Below are 20,990 nucleotides of genomic sequence, written 5' to 3'. Positions count from 1 at the left end.
GGGGTGCATGCTTGGAGAACCTTTTCTGTCTCTTTCGTGTGAAATATTAATATGATCTGGCTGGACACGTGCATCTTGGAGCTCAGATGTTTGGAACAAAAAAAAACTCCTATTTAAAAAAAAATTAATGTTTATTTATTTTTGAGAGAAATAGAGACAGAGCATGGGCCGGGGAGGGTCAGAGAGAGAGGGAGATACAGAATCAGAAGCAGGCTCCAGGCTCCGAGCTGTCGGCACAGAGCCCGACGTGGAGTTCGAACTCACGAACTGTGAGATCATGACCTGAGCCAAAGTCAGACGCTTAACTGACTGAGCCACCCAGGCGCCCCCTTGTGTGCATGACTTTTAAAATGATCAGGGCGCCTGGGTGGCTCAGTCAGTTGAGCATTGAGTTTGGCTCAGGTCATGACCTCACGGTCCGTGAGTTCGAGCCCTGCGTCGGGCTCTGTGCTGACAGGTCAGAGCCTGGAGCCTGCTTCGGATTCTGCTCACACTCTGTCTCTGTCTCTCTCAAAAATAAATAAAACATTGAAAAGAAGTTTTAAATTATCTTTAGCTATTTGTGCATTTGATTATTGATTTTAGTCTATTTGGTCTTTTTTTTTAAATTTTTTTAATGTTTATTTATTTTTGACAGAGAGAGACCGAGCATGAGCGGGGGAGGGTCAGAGAGAGAGGGAGACACAGAATCCGAAGCAGGCTCCAGGCTCTGAGCCGTCGGCACAGAGCCTGACGCGGGGCTCGAACTCATGGACCGTGAGATCATGACCTGAGCCGAAGTCGGATGCTCAACCGACAGAGCCACCCAGGAGCCCCTGGTCTGGTCTTTTCTAACGAAATGCCTCTTACACTTAGTACATTGCCCTTTTTTTTTTTTTTTTTCTTTAACTTTGCCATTGGGGGATATTCTTTTCAGTGTAACCTGCACTTTATTGATTTAACTTTTTTTTTTTTTAATCTTTTTTTGCCCACAAGCACTCATGTGGCTTTAGGTGAGCAATTTTGGTATAATCCTTACCCTTCTCCTCTTGCTTGTGTCATCCTTTCTATTTTGGCTGGCTTTTTCCATTTATGATTTTCTGTTCCTCTTTCAAAGAGAGTTACGACCGCCTGCTTTCTAGCAGTTTCCCCGTGTTGTCTTCTGAATTGCCTTCTGAGATGTGCTCTTCCTCGAGCCCTTGGGTCAGTGCTTCCTCACGCTTTTCCCCACGTTCCCGTGCCCCTTTCCAGTCTCTGACAAGTGACATCTGTGCTGACTTTGCATACAACCACCAGACGCGGTACATGTGATGTGTCGTTGGCCTTGACCCTGCGTGCACGCGGGGGAAGGTTGAATCCCTTCTGAGGTCCCCGTACTCTCGGTGATACGCGCATCTCGCGGCCCGGTTCTGGCTTTCAAACTGGGGGCCGCCCCGTGTCCTGCTGTTGGCCGCCTGCCTCCCTGAGGTTCCCAAGCAGCGGCGTGCGTGAGCGAGCATAGCTTCCCTGGTTCCAGACCTGTGTGCTGCTGCTCGGTGAATTCACTGGGCCTGGCCTGTGGGATCCACGCCTTCAGAATGGTTACCCCCCCCCCCCCCCCCCGAGCCCCCTGCTCACCTGCTTTCTGGAAGTCACTGCAGCTGGAATGGATGGTGGGGAGGGAAGAAAGGTTCTTGGGCAGCCTCAGTGCTCAGGTGGGGGCAGGTCCCACATCTCAAATTAGACACAGAGAGAGAGGAGGTATAAAATACTGGTCTTTTCCCGCAACCAGTCTCTGGGTTGTAAGACTGTCCCCTTTCGCTCCACTGGCCTAATGGTCCTCAAGGTTTCTGGGTTTTTTGTTTGTTTGTCTGTTTGTTTTTTGATTCTGATTGTCCACTATTTTTTGTTTTTTTATTTTTTAAGCTTATTTATTTTGAGAGAGAGAGAGAGAGCTTGAGCAGGGGAGGGGCAGAGAGAGAGAGAGAGAGAGAGAGAGAGAATCCCAAGCAGGCTCCACACTGTCAGCGCAGAACCCGACGTGGGGCTCGAACTCACAAACCATGAGATCAAGACCTGAGCCAACAGCAAGAGTTGGACGCTTAACCGACTGGGCCATCCAAGCGCCCCCACCCTTTCCTTTTTTGAAGCTTATGCAAGTTTTATTTTTTCCTTCCCATTCTTTCCCCCTCCTTGCCTCCTTCAATAGGGAAGTGACAGAGGTGTCCACAGCACTGTCACGTGGCCCTTAACGGGATGTCCTCTCTGCCTTTCCCTTGACGGTCCTCCTGGGCCTCCCAGCGGTGACTTGGGCACACACTCGGGACCTCTCTCCTGCCTTCGTGGGCCTGGGGTTAGCGGAGAACTTAAACTTGGCTTCCCAGGTCTCAAAAAAGAACTCCTATAAACCAACTCACGGCTGTAAAAATGGTAATTTTACACGTAGCCTGAGACGGTGTTTCGCCAAGTGGGCTCATTGTACCCCCAAGGCTAGGCACGGGGATCATAGACCTGTTGTGGTGGCAGTTCTCGACTGCTGTTTATTTAAGCACGTCATGGGGGGGGGGGGTGAAATCCCATGTTTCGTGGATGTGATGGCTTAGGACCAGGTTAAAGTCAATCTCGTTATAAGACAGGTTAAAAAAAAAAAACAACTCTGGGTAAATAATAGTACAGCTGATACATAGCGAAGGCAGATCTGGGCCAGGGGGACGTTGAGCTGGAGTTTGGGAGACATAGAGCAAAGTATCTCTGGGGTCTCGATGGAGCCTGTTAAAGTGGGTGCCGTTTCTGATAATGTCTGCTTGACCTTGGGAGTCTTTTATGGGATGGACACATGGAAACCGTTAGAGGGACCTCGGACCCGCCCACGTTGAGTGCAGGCACCTCATAAGAGCCGTCCGTGGGCCGAGTGGGCCTGGGCCAGCCACTGCATACAGCCCTGTCCTCTGTCCTCACCTTCTTCTACAGTGGCATCTGTCTCAGTCTCTTGCCTCCTGTCCCTGTGTGTCCTCAGGCTCGCCAGCTCCTTGCGTGCTCGGGACCAGATTTCCACAGCCACCTCACCCCCATGCTCCTTTTTCTGGAATCGGCAGCGGGGGGACCATCCTCCCCATAGTCAGGGAGCGTTTTCTTCCGCGTCTCACGTGGACACAGCTGCCTATTTTTTCTTCTGATCCCGTCCTTATTTGCTTTCTGTGACTCATTCCCAGAACTCCCTTCCATTCGTTTTCCATCCTGGGGCCAGCCCCTGAGTGTGAGGCACCGGGCTGCATTGGAGGGAAGAAAGGACGAAGGCCGTCCTTGCCTTGGAGGGTCTCGGAGAGGGGACCGAGGCATGCTGCATGTGTTAATGGAGGGCTCTCGGGAGGAGGGATTGGGCCCAAGGAGTGTCCGGGGGCAGTCTTTCTTTGTTGGTAGTGTTATTTCATTTTACTTTATATTTTCTTTTCTTTTATATTTTCTTTTTTTCTTTTTTCTTTTATTTTATATTTTATATTTTATTTTATATTTATTTTTTTATTTCATTTTACATTTTATGTTATTTCACTTTATATTTGTTTTATTTTATATTTTATATTTTATTTTTTATTTCATTTTATATTTTTCATTTTATATTTTATTTCATTTTATATTTTATTATTTCACTTTATATTTTATTTTATTTAATATTTTATTTTTTTATTCAATATTTTATTTTATTTTATATTTTATTTCATTTTACATTTTACTATTTCACTTTATATTTATTTTATTTTATATTTTTTATTTTATTTTATTTTTATTTTTGGGAGAGAGAAAGAGAAAGAAAAAGAGAGAGAAGCTCAAGCAGGCTTCACGCTCAATTTGGAGGCTGATGTGGGGCTCGATCATGGGATCGTGACCTGAGTCAAAATCAAGAGTCAAGATATTCAACCGACTGAGCCACACAGGCGCCCCATGAAGGATCTAATAATTCTGCTGCATAAGTGAGCCCACCTCAGGGCTCCGCGATCCATTCTTTCTTTATGAACTCTGAGTCCACCCGGAAGACTGCGCCCCGTCTCTGGGCAGATAGCACAGCTCCGCATGTCAAGGGCCAGACTCAGCCCAGTTGTGCCCCGATCAAGCTCTTGGAACTTGAGTGTGTAGGCAGTGAACTCTACCCATATCCCCAAAGTGCCTTCTACCATGGCCCGATGGGTCTCCCTGGGGACTGGTTCTGACTTCTCTCATCCCCTTCAGAACTGACTTTTACTTCCTCCCACATCCCCCACATCTGCCCAGTTCCCAAGGCCGATTCTACTTCTCACTTAACGTCCTTCTGTTCTGGTCAAGCCCTTCCTTTTCATCCCTGCTGTCAGGAAACTTCTGTGTCTTCTGAGAAGCCTTCTCTGACCGTCCCAGCCGAAAATGGTCCCTCCCTCCTCTGGATTCTGAAAGCTCTTATTGTCTGCCTGCTTCTCGTTTGGCACTTCTGATAGACTCCCTTGTGTAGTTATTTCTGTTTTTCAGTCGTGTATGTCTGTGCCGTATCTTCCACGTTGCACAAGCCAAGTCCCTTTGTGTTACACCTGCCCTCATCTTCCATAACAGCAGCAGGGCAAAGATTGCCCGATTGATCCTGTGGCCGAGGGGGGCTGCGTCTTGGCGTGGGAGCGTCTTCGAGACCCCGCACCCCAGAGACCGCACAGTGTGGCGAAGGATTTCCCCCGTCATGGCTACGGAGCGTTTACAGAAAGTGAATCGTGGCCGTAGCCAGTCTCCTGTATCCGTTATCATTATAAGACGACGTGATATGTGCTGCAGAGGGTGGGGGACCACAGCACACGCACGTGGCCTGTGTTGGTTGACAGTCTTCAACTCGGCTGAAACAAAGAATGATAACAAGGAGGTTGGCTGCATCTGATTCCGTGAAACTCGGGGAAATGGAGCTCGGTGGAAATGATTGTCGGTCTTTATGTTTGGGGATCATGGGTTTCCCACCATCTCTTACGGCTTCTCATGTAGAAACCTACCCGTTTGCAGAGACGAGAAGGGGAAGAATGTTGTGTGCTTTTTATAAGTGACTCAATGATAGAAGACCATTGATAAAGCCAAACTCGAGGGGCCTCTGGTTGGAGACGCTAGGATAACCACAAACAGTAAACCCGTGAGAAGGTATTCATGAGTCTTACGCTCCCCGAGGTATCTGTTTCAGCGAACCCTTACAGAAGAAAACCTCTGCAGGGCTCTGATTGGTCTCTGCTTAGCTCAGGTCAGAGCAGATTCGCCTCCTGTTTTATCATGGCCCAGAAAGGCCCCTCGCCATTGGCTGGAGGCCGTCCCGGGAGCGGCGATGGCAATTTCTGCATGTTGCCTACTGGGGTGCGTTATTGTCTGTGATCGTATCCTATTCACGTGTACGGTGCAGTGTCAGAGAGGTGGCAGGGCCGAAGAACCTTAAAACTGCCCCCTCTTTGCTGCTATAAAACCAAAAAGTTACGGGCTGCGAGAGTGTGCACGCATATTTGAATTCTGCCAGACCTGAAGGAACGAAGATGAGGCTCTCGGCTATCTGGGTGCAGATGAAGTGTTTGATGTTAACCTTCTCCTGCATGGCTGGGAGCCCGTTTCCAGGAGCAGAGAGGAGACAGGCTTCTATCCCTGCATTCTGACGGCAGGGGGCTGACCTCCAAGGTCAGGGTGTGGTCACCACCAGGACCCACCTCTCCCCTCTCACATCACAGAGGGGAGAGGCCCTCAGCCCTTGGAGGACTCTTTACTTCTTGGTTTACGAATGTAGACTTAAGCCTCCCATTTAAGAGAGACAGAAAGGAGGGGAGGGATCCCATAACCCCTTTTCTGCCTCTAGTCTCTCCCTGACATTTGATCTTTTTACACCCTGGTGTTGTTCTCCAAAGCACAACATTGGTGGTGTTTCCCTTACTCAAGATGCGTCCATGTTTTCTGGTTCATACAAGGGAGTCTGAATCCCTAGTCTTGGTGCCCTCATGGCCTCCCACAACTGGATTCCGTCCATAACTACTCCTTCTTGCGCCTTCCATGGCCGTGAATCCTCAAGCCCGCCCACACTGCTTTCTCTCTGGGCCTTCGCTCCTGTGGCCACGTGGCCTGGAGTATCATCCCCTTAGCTCAGTCTCCTACCCACCCTTCCTGGCCCATCCCAAGGGTCTCTGTTTTCTCCTCTATTAACTGGGGACGATACTGGAAATTTCCTCTTGATTTGTTGGACCGGTTATAGGACACAGGGCACTCGAAGCACTTAGGACGACGTCTGGCCCAGAGCAAGTACTCAAGAGAACTCATTATCATCCCTGCAGTGGATTAGAGCCTGATAAGCGGAGAGGAGATGTTGGGCCCCTGGAGCAGCCCCCCCAGGGCTTTGAGAAGGAAAGGGGGGAGCTCTGTGTCTGGGGGTGTGGTGGGGGGGGGAGAAGTCCAGAAAGGTGGAACACAGTTGCAGAAAGGAAGGAGTTGATGTGTCCGGGGAGAGGCACGTTGCCATTGGCCCTTGGGGGATGGGGGGGGGCTCTGAGTGTGCACACCCCTGAGCAAAGAAGCCAGTGGTTGACATTAAGATGCTGGCCGTGCTGCCTCAGTTTCCCCAAGATCGAACACCAGACGGACCACAGTGAGCCCTGCTTACAGATACCCGGGCCTTGTCTTCTTGTCGGCCTTCAGTCTATACACACCACGTTTGGGTTATCCATTCATCCATGAATGGACACTTGCGTTGTTTCCATGTTTGGGGCTGTTACGAACGGTGCTGCGGTACAGCGGGGTGTGCAGGTATCGGAATCCCTGCTTTCCCGCTCTCTGGGGTGTATACCTGGGTGTGGGATTGCTGGGTCTTACGGTAATTCTGTGTTTCGCTCTTTGAGGAGTTGCTTGACTCTGTCCCATTATGTCCGTGTCATTTTACAGTCCCTCCAGCAAGGATTTTTCCACCTGCCTGTTCTTTTCTGACCTTCCTGTTTTTATTTGTTGGTTTATAGTAGCCATCCTGACGGGTGTGAGGCGATCCCTCGTTGTGGGTTTTGTTGGCACTTCCCCGGGGATTAGTGATGCAGCACCTTCTCACGTGCCCTTAGTGCCGTGTGTCTGTCCTCTTTGGGCAAATGCCCTTTGCCCGTTTTGTTTTTGTTTTTGTTTTTGTTTTTTAATTGGGTTGTTTGGTCTTTGGTTTCATTCACTGTAAACGTCTTGTGGGTCCGGGGAAACCTCAGCTCCTGCTTTTTCAGCCACTGCCCATGGTAACAAAAACAGCAGCCGGCTTTTATCGGGTATCTTGGTCCTATTTGCTGTGTGCTCCGTGTTTACGTGGATTTCCCCCCTGAACCCTCCCAACGACCTTTTGGAAAAACTCTGTAATCATTTCCCCCTTACACTTGAAGAAATCTGACGCCCTGGGTGTCACAGAGAATAGGTGTGAACCCACAGGGCTCCCCTGACTCTGTCCGTAGGTAAGCATTCTGATTTCTTCTCCCGCCCCCTGACCGAGGAGTTGGCATTGAAATCTCATCAGAAATACACCAAATGTTTGAGAGAATGCTATTTTATAGGAGACCATCCAGACCTTGAGCCCTCTTGGTCCCTCTGGAAAACCATATTTACTCCGATATAAAGACTCCTTTCCTAAAATCACAAAGGTTTACATTTAAAGCAGACACAGAAATGTGTGGATTTCAGGGGCGCCAGGTGGCTCAGTCGGTTAAGCCTCTGACTCTTGGTTTCAGCTCAGGTCATGATCTCATAGTTCGTGGGTTCGAGCCCCACATCGGGCTCTGCACTGACCGCATGGAGCCTGCTTTGGATCCTCTCTCTCTGTCTGTCTCTGCTCCTCCCCCACTCGAGTGTGATCGCTCGCTTGCTCTCTCTCTCTCTCTCTCTCTCAAAATAAGTAAGTAAACTTTGACAATAACAACAAGAAAATAAAAAAAAAAAGGAATGCGTGGATTTTAAGTGCTAAACCTTCAGCTGCTCCTAAAAGCTGTCTGAATGGAGTGATTTGATAGATGTACCCAGGATCCAAGTCTCTTGCCTGAACTCATTTAGCTGGTGGGCGCCATATTGCACCCAGGGTCCAATCTTTCCTTCCCTCGTAGCTAACTATTCTGTGATCCTAGAGCCCCTTTCCTCTGAGATGCATGGCATTGCCCCTCTTTGTCACTTGCTGTCTGTCCAGGTTTGGAGACGGTGAGGACAGAGCGAAGGCAGGGGACCCTCGTCTTGGGGACACTGGCTTTTCAGCCCTGGAAGGGTCTGACACAATGGTTCTTTGGGGGAGCGTTCTCCATTCTTGTTATATTGGTTTCTATCTGGCCTTGGGTTCACTCACACAGCTGGGGCTTGGGGCTGAGGCCAGAGCCGTGACTTAGGGTTGGGAAGAAGTTGGCGGAACATTCCCCAGCAGGGCTTGGGCAGGCCCGGGGAGTCCTGCCCAAAATCCAGTGGACAAAGGAGGTCTTGTCTACGGGCCTAGGGGGGTGGGAGGCATCTGGTCAGTGACACAAGCTTGGCCATTGTATGTCGTGACCTTGGCCAACTTTTTTTTAGCTGAGAAAGGGGAAAAAAGAGAGTGGTGGGGGCGGGGGGGGGGGAGGGGGAAGCCTCCAGAAACTTTGCAACTGGAAAGTCCAGAATGCGCCCTTGATTTCCTCGCCGGACCTGGAGCAGATTTGGAAAGAACTGTGTGATGTAGTGTGTTCTTTGTGAAAAAAGAGCAGAGTGCACAGCCACAGGCACGCCCTCCGGGGTGCCCTGAGCAGTGACCCCGGGGAGGCTACTTGCATCAGTCTTAGTTCCTGCAGAGGGTACCATGGGGAGGAAGCTGGCAGGGGCCTGGCCTCGCGTCTGGGGACCTCGCATGGGACCCAGGACTCTCCTCTGAGCTAGCAGCCCCTCTGGGAAGATTCGCTCTTCTCTGATGGTAAGGATCAATTCGGCTCGCCCGCAGGTGTGACCTCAGCCTTTTCTGAGTGTTTCTGAAGTAACTCTGATATCTTTAAAAAGCGGTTCTGAGAACCTCGGAGTGGGGGCTCTGACGGTAGAGCTTAGAAGGCCTGGGGGCCCTGTGTGCTCGGGGTCGTGTGGGGACCTGTGACGGGCCCAAGGCAGGAGCAGGGGGAGGAGAAGCCAGGGCCCTGGTGCGTGCGAGATGGGGAAGGGAGGAGGAGGAAGGTGTCCAAGGGACTGTTCACGGAGAGAGAGGGAGTCGGCTCCCTGGTTACCTGGCGAGTGGTGTGGTTGAGGCGTGTGACCCCGTGGTGGCATGGACCGTGGCGACTGGAGTCCACATCTTGCCTCCCTTGCTCCTCCCAAATGTGAAGCTTGGCTCTTCCCTGCCTGCCCACCCACCACGTACCCATGGCCACGTTCTAGGTGGGAGGCTCTAAGGGGAAAGCTCCCGCCAAGGTCATCGAGGATCGGCCCGGGGAACCTGGCGTCTGTGCTGTGGTTCCAGGCTGGGCTGGGTGCTTTCTGTCCCGTTTGCTGGAGGTGGCAGTGGTGGCCGTGCTTAGGGTCATGCACGGATGCTCTCCTGAGATGCAACAGTGGAATAGCCTTATTGCACCAACCTTCCTGCCTCTGGAAGTTAGACGCCTGCCTTTCTTGGAAAGACGGACTTCACATCAGCCAAGACTCTAGTGGCCACTCCCTGGAGGCTTTGTGGACAGCTGGGGGAGGAGGGTGTCCAGTTTGTAGGGAAAGGCTAGTCTGTCTCTGCACAGAGCCTTCTTCCAGGATATTCTCTCCTGGTGACGGGGTCAGACGGCATCTGGAATGTTGGTGTGGCTTCTGATGGAGGTCTGAACCTGTTCCAGGAAGAGGGAGATGGGGCTTGTCATCCAGGGGTACCTGGGAAGTTCACGGCTGGGCTTCTCAAAGGTTAAAGTGCATCCGCATTGCCCAGGGACCTTTAAAATATAGAGTCTGGTGCTGGGGTGGAGCCTGGGACTCTGCATTTCTGGCCAGCTCCCAGAGGACAGCTGTGCTGCTGGTGCAGGGGCCCCACTTTGGGGATGATGTTTGTAAAGAATGCAGACTTACCAGTCACCTTCTGATGGAATGTTGGGGAGCATTAGGGGTTCCGGGGGTCTGGCCCTGGCCGCAGGCCATGGCAGAGATGTTCCTGGGGAAGAAGGGATCAGCAAAGAAGATGTACCCTAAGGGACCTCCAGGGAGCACGGGGAGAGCTCAGGTAAGCTCTCGGGCAGGGACTGAGGCCTGCGGTGCCCGAACTGAGGTGGACTGTTCAAGTCCCGGCGTGTGTGGGGAAGAGCTATCTGCTACCAGGCTCAGAACAAGCCTGAGGTGGATGCGGGGTGAATCCCAGCTTCTGGGGAAAGTCCAGGATGTCAGGAATCTGGTCGCTGAGCACGTAGAACTCAATCGTGTGTGATTCTTGGAATGACTGGGAAGGGGCCGACAGGCCTATCAGGGCGGAAGAACTCACCAGAATTCACGGTGCTCTGAGGTCGTGAGGCAGAATCGCAGGTGTTCGGGGCCCAGGCAGCGTGCTGGGTCCGCTCTCGTGCCCCTGAACCTGCGTCTGTACTTGAATGTGACTTTTTTTCCCTCTTGCAAAAGCTGCGCGTCCTTAAAGCAGACAGATTAAGACCAACATCCAGAATCATTGAGTATTAGGATATATAAAGAGAGGAAGGAAAGAAAGGGAAACCTGAGAAACCCTTGGAGACCATCTGGTCCAACTTCTGTATTTTCGAGATGAGGAAATTGAGGCCTCCCGGCAGAGAGGAATTGCTTGCTCAAGATCTCACAGCAAGGCAGCGGCCGCGGCCAGGCACTCGGGCCTCCTGTGCACCTCTCGCATTGTCCGCACGGAGCTACAGAGCGGTAGGGGGTGGGAGTGGGGGTCCCAGCCTTGGACAGCGATGTCCTCGGCTGTCACCATCTATCTGGGACCCGCAGCAGAGTTCAGAAAGGTCGGCTGAGCTGGGTTGGTTGCAAGGGCGCCCCTTGCTGACCCGTGGAGACCGTTGCCGCCTCTGTTAGCCTTCCTCTGCCTCCAGTGCCTGTGGTTCAGAACCAGCCAGGACTCGCTGGGAGCCAGCCCGCGGTCACAGGTCTTTGAGTGGAGCCACTTGGAGCTCTGTGCCACACGGTGGCCGAGATGAACCTCCTTGGTGACCACACGTGCTGCCCCTGGAGTTTTGATGCCAGTGAACCTGCACCTGGCGGCCGCCAAGCTGGACCAGCTGGATCGCAGCCACAGGTGGGCCGTCAGACCCCCACCTTTGTGCCCCAGTGGGTTCCAGCCTGCCATTTTTAAAAAAATGTTTATTTTTGAGAGAGAGAGAGAGACAGAGTTGGGAGGAGGGGAAGAGAGAGAGGGAGACACAGAATCCGAAGCAGGCTCCAGGCTCCGAGATGTCAGCACAGAGCCCGACGCGGGGCTCGAACTCACGAGCCTTGAGATCACGACCCCAGCCGAAGTCGGACGCTCAACCGACTGAGCCACCCAGGCGGCCCTAGCCTGCCATTCTTTATAGTGGCACTGACTCCCCGCGGAAGCCGGCTTGTGTCCCTGAGCATCTGGGGGCTACGGCGGTGGCCCCTGCCCTTGGATCCCCTTTCTGGCGGGCAGGCTGCTTTGCGTGAGGTATTGAGCCTGTGACTCCCTGAGCCAGCGGCTTTCAGCTCCTTTCCTCTCTTCTGAACTTCTGAAGTCCATTCTGAAGGCAACAGAATGCTTGGTAAATGTGGGTACGGGGTTTCCTGCAGGGGCAGAAGGACTTGAGAATGTGCTAGAAACAATGGCGTGAGGCCCCTGGGGTTTTTGTACCCTAATACTAAAGGAAGGCTGGGGAGAGGGATTCAGTAGTATTTCGTTTTCTCCCTGCCCTGCCCCCCACCCCCCAATATCGAGTGTTGGCCAGGGGTCCTCTCCCTACCGGGAGCTGCACTGCTGGTGAATGATCGTCAAAATATCCTGCGGAAGCATCTCCCAGGGCAGGATAATGGATATCGTTACTGGTGTTAACCAGTATGGAAGATCTAGGGTACCTTTTGAGATCCTTCGCAGCTAAGAGGAGTGCTAAACCCCAGCCCACCTACTTCTTGGGACACATAGGGACATGATCAGCCCTAAAGAGGCCCAGACAGTGACTTGGAATAAAGGGGAAGAGAAGAATGTGTTCAGCCCTCCCGTATGGGCTTGAGGTTCCCGTATGGGTTTAATACAAGTTAGTATCCTGGTCTGCGCATAAATTTTCTTTCCTTTTTTTTTTGAAACATTTTTTTAAAAGTTTATTTTTTGAGAGAGAGAGAGAAAGTACAAGTCGGGGAGGGGCAGAGACAGAGAGGGAGAGAGAGAGGATACAGAGCCCGACGTGGGTCTTGAACCCACGAACCGCGAGATCATGACCTGAGCCGAAGTCGGATGCTTAACCGACTGAACCACGCAGGCGCCCCCAGGGCATACATGCTCGTGATTTCCGATTTTTGTAAAATCACTTTACTGGCATCTTAAGATAGCACATCTTTTCCCCCCGAGTTCCGAGTAGAGTTTGGTTGAGCAAACTTTCCTTCTCTGGACCAAAAAACGTTTTGGGGAAACATGCCGGGGGGTGTGAGAGGAAGGTAATATTTCATCTTGTTGGGAGGTCTCTGTCCTCTCTTGGGTATGTGCCTGACCCTTTTGCAAGCTCGCGCCGGTCATTTAAATGCCTTGAAATTTCCCTTGCGGTGGTTTTGGGCCCCGTTACGAAATGTGGTCCTCGGGTCATAGGACCCTGGTGTTGGAGGGCCGGTTTTAACAGATGAGGAAACGGGGGCCCAGAGAGGCAAAGGGAACTGTGTAAATTACAGCTCGCTGTCTGGGAACACGGTCTCCTTAGCCCAGGCCTGCGTGCTTTCTAGAAGCCAAGGCTTTCTGTTAAGTCCAGAGGTTGGAGGTAGGACATCAGAATGGCCTGTGCTGTTTTTATCTGCCAGAGAGGGGGTAGGAGGAACGGAGCCAGCATCCCTCGAAGTGGAGAGTTGGAATAAAATGGCCTTGTTCGTTACAAGCTGGTGAGCAGAATCATTCAGGTTTTCCTGCTTAGGGGCCAGAAGTTGGAACAGTCTGCCGGGATCATGCTGCCTCGCTCGCCCTTTTATAGCTTTGAAACATCAGGGCCAGACAGATCGATCTTAGAAGTGGGGCAGAAGTTAACGGGCTTTCTTTGGGGTTTCCCAAACCCCTCCAGGCTCCATGGTACAGCTTCTCGTCTTATCCCTGGAACTGCTCCTTTTATTTTTTATTTTTGAGAGACAGACAGAGTGTGAGCAGGGGGAAGGGTAGAGAGAGAGGGAGACACAGAATCTGAAGCAGGCTCCAGGCTCTGACCTGTCAGCACAGAGCCTGACGCGGGGCTCGAGCTAATGAACCACGGGACCAAGACCTGAGCCGAAACTGAGAGTCAGACGCTCCGCTGGCTGAGCCACCCGGGGGCCCCGTGGTGTTGTTTGGTCAGTGCGGAGATGGTTCTGAGAGATGGTGACGAGTGGGTATCTCTTGGATCCCTGTCATGCTGTACAGTGTTGGCGGATGGATGGCCACCAGCAAAAAAGCACGAGTCCTCTCAGAAAGGAGGTGTTGGCTGACATCTAGGGTTCCTCGTTCCTTGCACCGTCTCCTCCAGAACCCTGTGCCTCGGCCCCTCTGTCTTGTGTCCGGACGGCAGGTGCAACAGTCACGGAAATGTCTTTCTCCGGCATCAGTCAAGGAAGGGCTCCCACAGGAATGTGCATAAGACCCGGATAGAAGTCACTTCCTACATGATGGATTCCTTCCTGCCCTCCACTGCTTGACCCCAGGCACTTCAGGGCCATGACTTGGCTTCTGACACAGGAGGGGCCGCCTGACTCAGCCTTGGAGTTTTGCAGGATCGTTCGCAGACTTGCCCCACTGGGGACCCCATGTTTTCCTGCTTAGCAAGCTTTCCCGTGAGGGCTGACTTCCTGTTCTCTTGCACAGACTAGATTGTAATTGTGTTAATCAAAATTCCTGGTTAACCAGATCACTCTGTTCCTTTTTAGGATCAGAAAATAGAGTGTATTGTTCTGTGTCCTCTTCCCGCCCAGTCCTGAAAAACAGGCCCAGGGAGGCACTGAGGGGCTCATGGATGGATATTCAGGGCGGCCAGGACCGTCACTGAGTCTTTCAGAAGGATCCAGACACAAAGCGGGGCGGGCTCCAGGCATGTGGCTGGCAGCTTTGTGGGTGTTGGGAGAAAGCTCTTATGGCATTGATACCTACCTCTGTTAGTGGGTACCAATGGGAGCAGGCGTAAGGCTCCCTCTAGCAGCTTTGTGGATGGAGGGCAGGGATGGGTGGGATGGGGGGACGGGATGGAAGAAGGTAGCCCGTGCAGGCAAGGGTGAGTACGATAGACACTCCAGGGGGCCTGGAGCTGGGGAACCTGAGTGAGTCACCCTCCGGCCACTTGTATATAGGATCCAGGAACGCTTCATGGGGGTGGAGGTGTGGCAGGAGTCAGTGAGAGATTCCAGCCACTGAGATGTGCATTACTGCTGCAAGCATGACCCCCCCCCCCCCCCCAGTCCATTCACCCTGAGCAGTGAGGCCAGAGGAAGAGTCCTGGGGACCTTCGCATCTAAATGACGAAAGCCCGATTTGGAAAGTTCCTTTAAGGGGCTCCAGGAAGCCATGTTAAAGGTGATTTCTTTTCTTTTTTAATGTGTGTTTATTTTTGAGAGAGAAAGAGTCGGGGGGAAGGGGCAGAGAGAGAAGGGGACAGATGATCCTTAGTGGGCCCTGCGATGTCACAGCACAGAGCCCGACGCGGGGCTTGAACTCACAAGCCGCGAGATCATGATCTGAGCCGACATCGGATGCTCAACCAACTGAGTTGCCCGGGCGTCCCCAGAGGTGATTTTTTTTTTTTTTTAACGTTTTATTTACTTTTTTTTTTTTAATTTTTTTTTCAACGTTTTTTATTTATTTTTGGGACAGAGAGAGACAGAGCATGAACGGGGGAGGGGCAGAGAGAGAGGGAGACACAGAATCGGAAACAGGCTCCAGGCTCCGAGCCATCAGCCCAGAGCCTGACGCGGGGCTCGAACTCACGGACTGCGAGATCGTGACCTGGCTGAAGTCGGACGCTTAACCGACTGCGCCACCCAGGCGCCCCACGTTTTATTTACTTTTGAGACAGGGAGAGACAGAGCATGAACAGGGGAGGGTCAGAGAGAGGGAGACACAGAATCGGAAACAGGCTCCAGGCTCTGAGCTGTCAGCACAGAGCCCGACGCGGGGCTTGAACTCAACGGACCGCGAGATCATGACCTGAGCCGAAGTCGGCCGCTTAACCGACTGAGCCCCCCAGGCGCCCCGAGGTGGTTTCTTATAAGAGCAGTTTGAGTAGACACACGAAGAGGTCTGGCAAGGCCTTTGATGAGTGGGTCCCGTTCCCTGAGAGATTGTGCACACGGAGGAGTAGAAGGAAGGAAGGCATCGTGCCGGACAATGTGGCTTCCCGAGCACGGCTTTGGCCTTGGCGATGCTTTGAGGGTGGTGCAAATCAGGACTTGGGGAAGCCTGGATTCCCACTGAGTTTTCCCTTAGCCAGCAAAGGGCTCTGATGCCACTCTGTCCTCTTTAATGGATTCCGGAGCTCAGGACTCCCTGTGGAAGCCTGTTGCCCATGGGGCCAACGAAAGGTGGCTGGAGGTCAGACTCACGACCCCTGGAACCAAGAAAGGTCTGTGGTCCCCAACGAGTCCTGCCCTTCCGTCCCATTCCTTCTGGCTGGAAACCTGTCATTCCCCAGGAAAGCAGTGAGAGCAGATCCAGATGCTGGAGGACGGGAGCCAATGGGGCAGGTACCTGATGGCCTCGCCATCGGGACTAAGAGGAAGAAGGATGTTCTCTTGTTGGGGTGGGAAGAGAGGTTTGATTTCATTTCTCTAGGTGCCCTCGCTTTATTTTGTCCCACTCCTAGATCTTTTTCACTTAAAAAAAATTTTTTTTAATGTTTATTTTTGAGAGAGAGAGAGACAGAGCATGAGTGGGGGAGGAGCAGAGAGAGAGAGAGAGAGAGAGAGAGAGAGAGAGAGAGAGAATCCGAAGCAGGCTCCAGGCTCCAGGCTCCGAGCTGTCAGCACAGAGCCCAACGCGGGGCTCAAACTCACGAACCGTGAGATCACGACCTCATCCAAAGTTGGACACTCAACCACCTGAGAGCCACCCAGGTGCCCCTAAAAGGAGGAACCTTCTGAAATGCAGTTACAGAGAACCCGAAACCAGCTTTGTTTATGCTCCTTTACTGGCGACACCGTTCACCCACTTAAGCGTTGTCAGACTTTCTCCTTATCTTTGTTGTGAAAATACATCGTCCTCCACACGTCCGCCATCAGGCTTGTAAAATCCATGTTGCCTTCAGCAGCGCAGGACCTTCCTTCCACGATGCACATCTATGTCTTCTTTTAGCTGAGGGATTTTTTGTTTTTTCCTTTCCCTCCTATCAACCATGGTTTATGGTTTCTTTTCTCCAGGAGCACCTAGCTCTCTACAAGTCTGCCTCTTGGCTTATTCTTCTGTCCCTCTGTTTTCATTTTTCCCCATTTCCTTTGCATACCAGGAAAAATTCTTAACATTGGCTTTGTATATAACTGACTCTTTTTTTTTCCCTTTTTGTGCGAGATTAATTCCATATTCTGTTGCAATCCATGTGGATGTTCCTCTGTCGCTACCTCGTAAATTTCCCTACCATTTTGTTAATTTCCTGTCTCCTTTTTATAGCCTTTGTTTCCTTTTTCCACCCGACTTGCTTTGCATTAGTTTGTCCACTTCCTACGATGTGTTGTTGTTGTTGTTGTTGTTGTTGTTGTTGTTGTTGTTTTGGCTCTTGTATTATGGATGCTGTATCTTCCTGCCTTCTATCGAGGTTGCTAAACATTTTCCTGGAATCTTCTGTCTGGATACCATATGAGGTCATGATTAGAAGACTGTGCCTGTTCGGAGGCTTCTGGATACTGTTCCTCCATTTATTCTCTACAGCGAAAGAAACTATACTATCTTGTGTCCTCCCACCTCCCTGGACTCAGGGTTGAATAGCCCGTTCACTGGGATCCGGGAAGAGCTGGGGTTTGTTACGGGTGGGGCACACACATTGCTTAGACCCCCCAGTCTGTCTGCTTGGTTGGTGCAGTGGCCTCCTCGGATCTGTTTGGAACCAGTTTCAACTGTGATTCCAAGTTTCCATCGCTCCGTCCAATGTTCTGGGCACCGTGCTGAGACTAAAGCTAGGGACAAGATGGACGTGGCCGTGTCTTTCTGAATCTTAGTCTGTTTCTCGCTGTTGTATGGTCTCCTCCTCCTCCTCCTCCCCTCTCCGGACAGGTCTCCAAATCTCTTCCTTTCAGAAGGACGGGAAGACACTGCCAGGGTCCATCCTCTCCGCACCAGCTTATAAATAAAACTACTCACGAGGATTTCACTTTGCAGAATGCTCTGACCCACTGGTAGGGGCCCCTTTCTTCCTCCCCAGCTCTTTTCTGTGAGTCGCGCTCAGACTGCATACAAAGGCCACCGGAGCTGGAGAGAGGACTACTTTTGCCCGTAAGATTGCAAAGGTGCCCCCTGTTGTGGGTGCGGACCCTGGCAGGGAGTGGGTGGCCCTGCGTCACGCTTTGTGTCGTGACCCAAGGGCAGGGGAGAGAGCGCCTTTCCTCCCGTAGCTGTTCCCAGCTTTGTGTAGGAGCCTCTCCATCCTCAACAGGTGTGCAGCAGACAGGACTCTCCCAGCCACACCCGGCCGTGGCCTGGCTGCTTCTGGGTGTCCCGGCTGGCCGTGTGTGTCTGGGAAGAGAGAACTTGCTGGAGAGTTCTTTGTGGGGGAGCCTTCAAGCACTGCCAATCACGGCACCCGGCTCATTAGCAGTCATTGCCATGGCAACGGGTCTGCCAGAAAGTGGCTCGTTAGGCTGACAACTTGGGAGATGTTATATATAGATCTGGGTGTGGGGGGAGTGGGGGTGTGGGGCCCCGTGGATATGCCTTTCTCTGGAGTTCCTATTGCTTCTGGGCTTGGGGTGTGAGAAGACGCAGAACAGGGGGAACTTAAAACTGTCTGATCTGGCTGCTAGAGCAAATTGACGACCACCCATTACCGTCGCTTTGCTCACATCTGCAGAAGGTAAGAGTCAGGTGCTCCCAGAAGTCTCCTGAGCGGGGGACTGAGTCCCAGGCTGAACTTGAGGAGGGGCGGAGGCCGTGGGGGGCTGAGGGTGGGGGCTGGCACTGCCTGGAGGCTGCTGCAGAGACCAGATCAAATCTTTCTTAAAATAGTCTTATTTGAAGAAGGGCTTGGGCTAGGGGACAGCAGCCTTTCTTGTACTAAGTAGCCATGCAGCTAAGCACTGTCTTTTTTTTTTTTTTTTTTTTTATAAATTGCACTTATTAAAATTTTATGTTCCAAGTCTTGATGTCAGAAGTGATGTTTTCTCTCTAGTGCTTTCTCTCAAGCTGCAGAGCAGCCTGTTCTGAGCTCAGTAAGCTCAGTAAGCATCAGGCTCACCTAGGATGCATGTGGAAAGGCTCCAGGTTGCCTTGGCGGTGGGATCAGGGCCCCGGAATCTGTGCCTTCACACACATCCCAAGGGACCGACTGGGTGTCCCCAGGACCATGCTTTGAGAAACGCTGCTGTAGCGGGGGTAAAGGGGGGGTTATTTTCAGTCTCTGGGTAACTTTGCTTGCTTGCTCTTTTTTTTTCCCCCCAAGGAGGACCAGTAGCCATCGTTAAGAGGACGGTTTCCTTGGTTGCACTATTTTAAATAAGGAAACAAGGAAGTTAGCCTACAGCCGGGAACGTGACGGCGTGGGTGGGGGTGGTGGTATTTCTGCGCGTCTCCTGGGAAGGCATATGCTCATTTGGAGACTGTGAGACGGGCAGGAGAAGCCGGTCTGAGTTGTGTCCGTGATGGCGGCTGGGGGGGTCAGGTGGTCCAGGTGAACAAAGAGCCGCCCGTGGCTAGCTGGGGAGAGATGGGCTGAGGGTAGCCTGGAGGCAGGTAGCTGGACAGAAGTCTCCAGGACAAAGCTAGTGTCTTAAAGTTTGCTTTAACCATTTGATCAGCCGTGCGGCGTTCCATGGGTTTTTTAATTCTCTCAGTCTCTGATTCCTCATTTTGAAATGGGAAACAATTTGTACCTAGTGGCAGGTTTAAATTGTAAAAACTAGAAATAAGTGCATAAAGCATCTGGCCCAGTCCTTGGAGCACTATAAACATTCGGTGCATGATGAAAGTCATTACCGATGGACGGAAATGGGATCTGAGCTCCTGTGTTTCTTGAGTACCGGCTAGATTAGGGCTCTAAAGTCATCTAGAAGCCTCTTGATACTCTATAGGAAATAGAGTGAGGGGGTATATGCACAAACGATTCCATGGTGCAGGGGAGGGGGGCAGAAGATCCATAGCTTCCTTCAGATTCTCCGAGGATGGTTTTCCATATGCATTTGAGCAGGTTGTTGACTGAACAAAGGGACAGAAGGGAGGCTGCAATCCAGCCTTGCGCTCAGAGGGATGGTCCATCTGGAGGGAGAGGCAGCATTTTATAATTTCCACAAAGCCATGCTGTGCCTCAGGTTAAGAATTTCTGAGTTGGAGGAAATCGCTTTCACCTCCGATCTTGTTCATTGTAGGTAGGGCCCCAACCTCCGGGCCTGTGTCACTTCCTCTGCTGGTTCCTATTCCCATGGGAAGGAGCTGCCGGGAGGGAAGGGGAGAAGCCACAGGACTAGCAAAAGGAAGGAAAGGATTTAACTTGAAGGAAACTAATTAGAAGAAGCAGCTTGAGAGAGACCATAATTATTGGGTAGTTCCTTGCACTACATCTGTCTGGATGGCTGTGGGGCGGCTCTCCCAGGAGGCCCGTCCCTCCATGGCCATGAGCGACGAGGTAATGTGGGTGGTTCGGGCCTCTTTGACCAGGGCCTGTAGGTGGGGAGTCTGACTTCTCCCTCCTCCACAGCTTGACAATGATTTTTTTTTTAGTTATGAAATACACCTAACAAAGTGTATCATGGCTGCTATTTATACATCCATAGCATTGTGCAACCATCACCTCTGTCTGCTTCCAGAACATTTGCATCACCCCTAAAAAGAAACCCTGTACCCATCCTCCCCCCTTCCCTCCCGAGCCCCTGGCAACTGCTAATCTGCCTCCTGTTTCTATAGATTTCCCTATTCTGGGCATTTCATATAAATGGAAGCGGGCGGTATGCGGCCCTTTTGTGTCTCTAGCTTACGGCACGTAGCATGGTTTCCGGGTTCCTCCGTGCTGGAGCGCGTATCAGCACCTCGTTCCTTTTGATGGCGGGTATTTGTTTGTTTGGAGGCACCCCATTTTGTTGACCCCCACTCATCCGTCGATGGACCCTTGGGTGCTTTCTGCCTTCTGGCTGTTGTAGACCGTGCTGCTGTGAATACGGATTTACGGTAAGCGTTGGGTGCCATTTTCAATTCTCCTGGGTACATACCCAGTTCCGTCCATGTCTTTTGACTCCCGATGTGGTTCAGGAGAGCGGGACTGTGGCTGCCCCGGTGGGTGGGGGCAGAGCACAGGGAGGTGACAGGCAGAGGGGGCAGCCGTGGCAGTGCTGGAGGGGTATAGGGGACAGACACCCTTTGCTACGTTGGTCCATTTTGGAAAGAGGCTGAAGTTGGCCCTTCCTGGCTCAGAATCAGAGGTCCTCCCCGACAGGTGTCCTCTGTAGGGTCCAGGCAGGGAGAATCCTGCGTTTCCTAGATGGGTAAGACCTCAAGGCAGTCAGGGTACCTCTGTGGTCATCAGTGTCCTATAATGGAAGCCAAGGCTTAGTCTGATCCCACAGAGTTAGATAAATACCCTAGAGTCATTCTTTTTTTTTTTTTTTTAATGTTTATTTATTTTTGAGGGAAGGGGAGGGGCAGAGAGAGGCAGACAGAGGATCCAGAGCGGGCTCTGCACTGACAGGAGTGAATCCGATGCAGGGCTGGAACTCACGGCCCGCGAGATCATGACATTGAGCCAAACTCGGAC

The 20,990-nt window shown here is 51.8% G+C and overlaps 1 protein-coding gene across 9 annotated transcripts in view; it reads left to right on the top strand.

Moving 5' to 3' along the window:
• Positions 1–20,990, top strand: part of GAS7 (growth arrest specific 7) — a 215,739-nt gene that overhangs the window by 106,169 nt on the left and 88,580 nt on the right. Inside the window, exon 1 of one of the 9 annotated variants that reach the window (XM_058703714.1) lies at positions 8,735–8,869. The exons of 5 other annotated variants lie outside the window; for them this stretch is intronic. In XM_058703714.1, coding sequence (XP_058559697.1) covers positions 8,867–8,869 — 3 coding nt within the window. In that variant the 5' untranslated portion in view covers positions 8,735–8,866. Of the gene's footprint in view, positions 1–8,734; positions 8,870–10,848; positions 11,177–17,973; positions 18,105–20,990 lie in introns of those variants that run through there. 3 more of the 9 variants (XM_058703718.1, XM_058703712.1, XM_058703716.1) reach the window with 3 other exon arrangements.

The sequence above is a fragment of the Neofelis nebulosa genome, chromosome 16 (genome assembly GCF_028018385.1).
Source record: "Neofelis nebulosa isolate mNeoNeb1 chromosome 16, mNeoNeb1.pri, whole genome shotgun sequence".
In the NCBI taxonomy this organism is placed as follows: domain Eukaryota; kingdom Metazoa; phylum Chordata; class Mammalia; order Carnivora; family Felidae; genus Neofelis; species Neofelis nebulosa.
The sequence above is the reverse complement of the archived record's forward strand: the minus strand, read 5'-3'. Positions and strand labels throughout refer to the sequence as shown.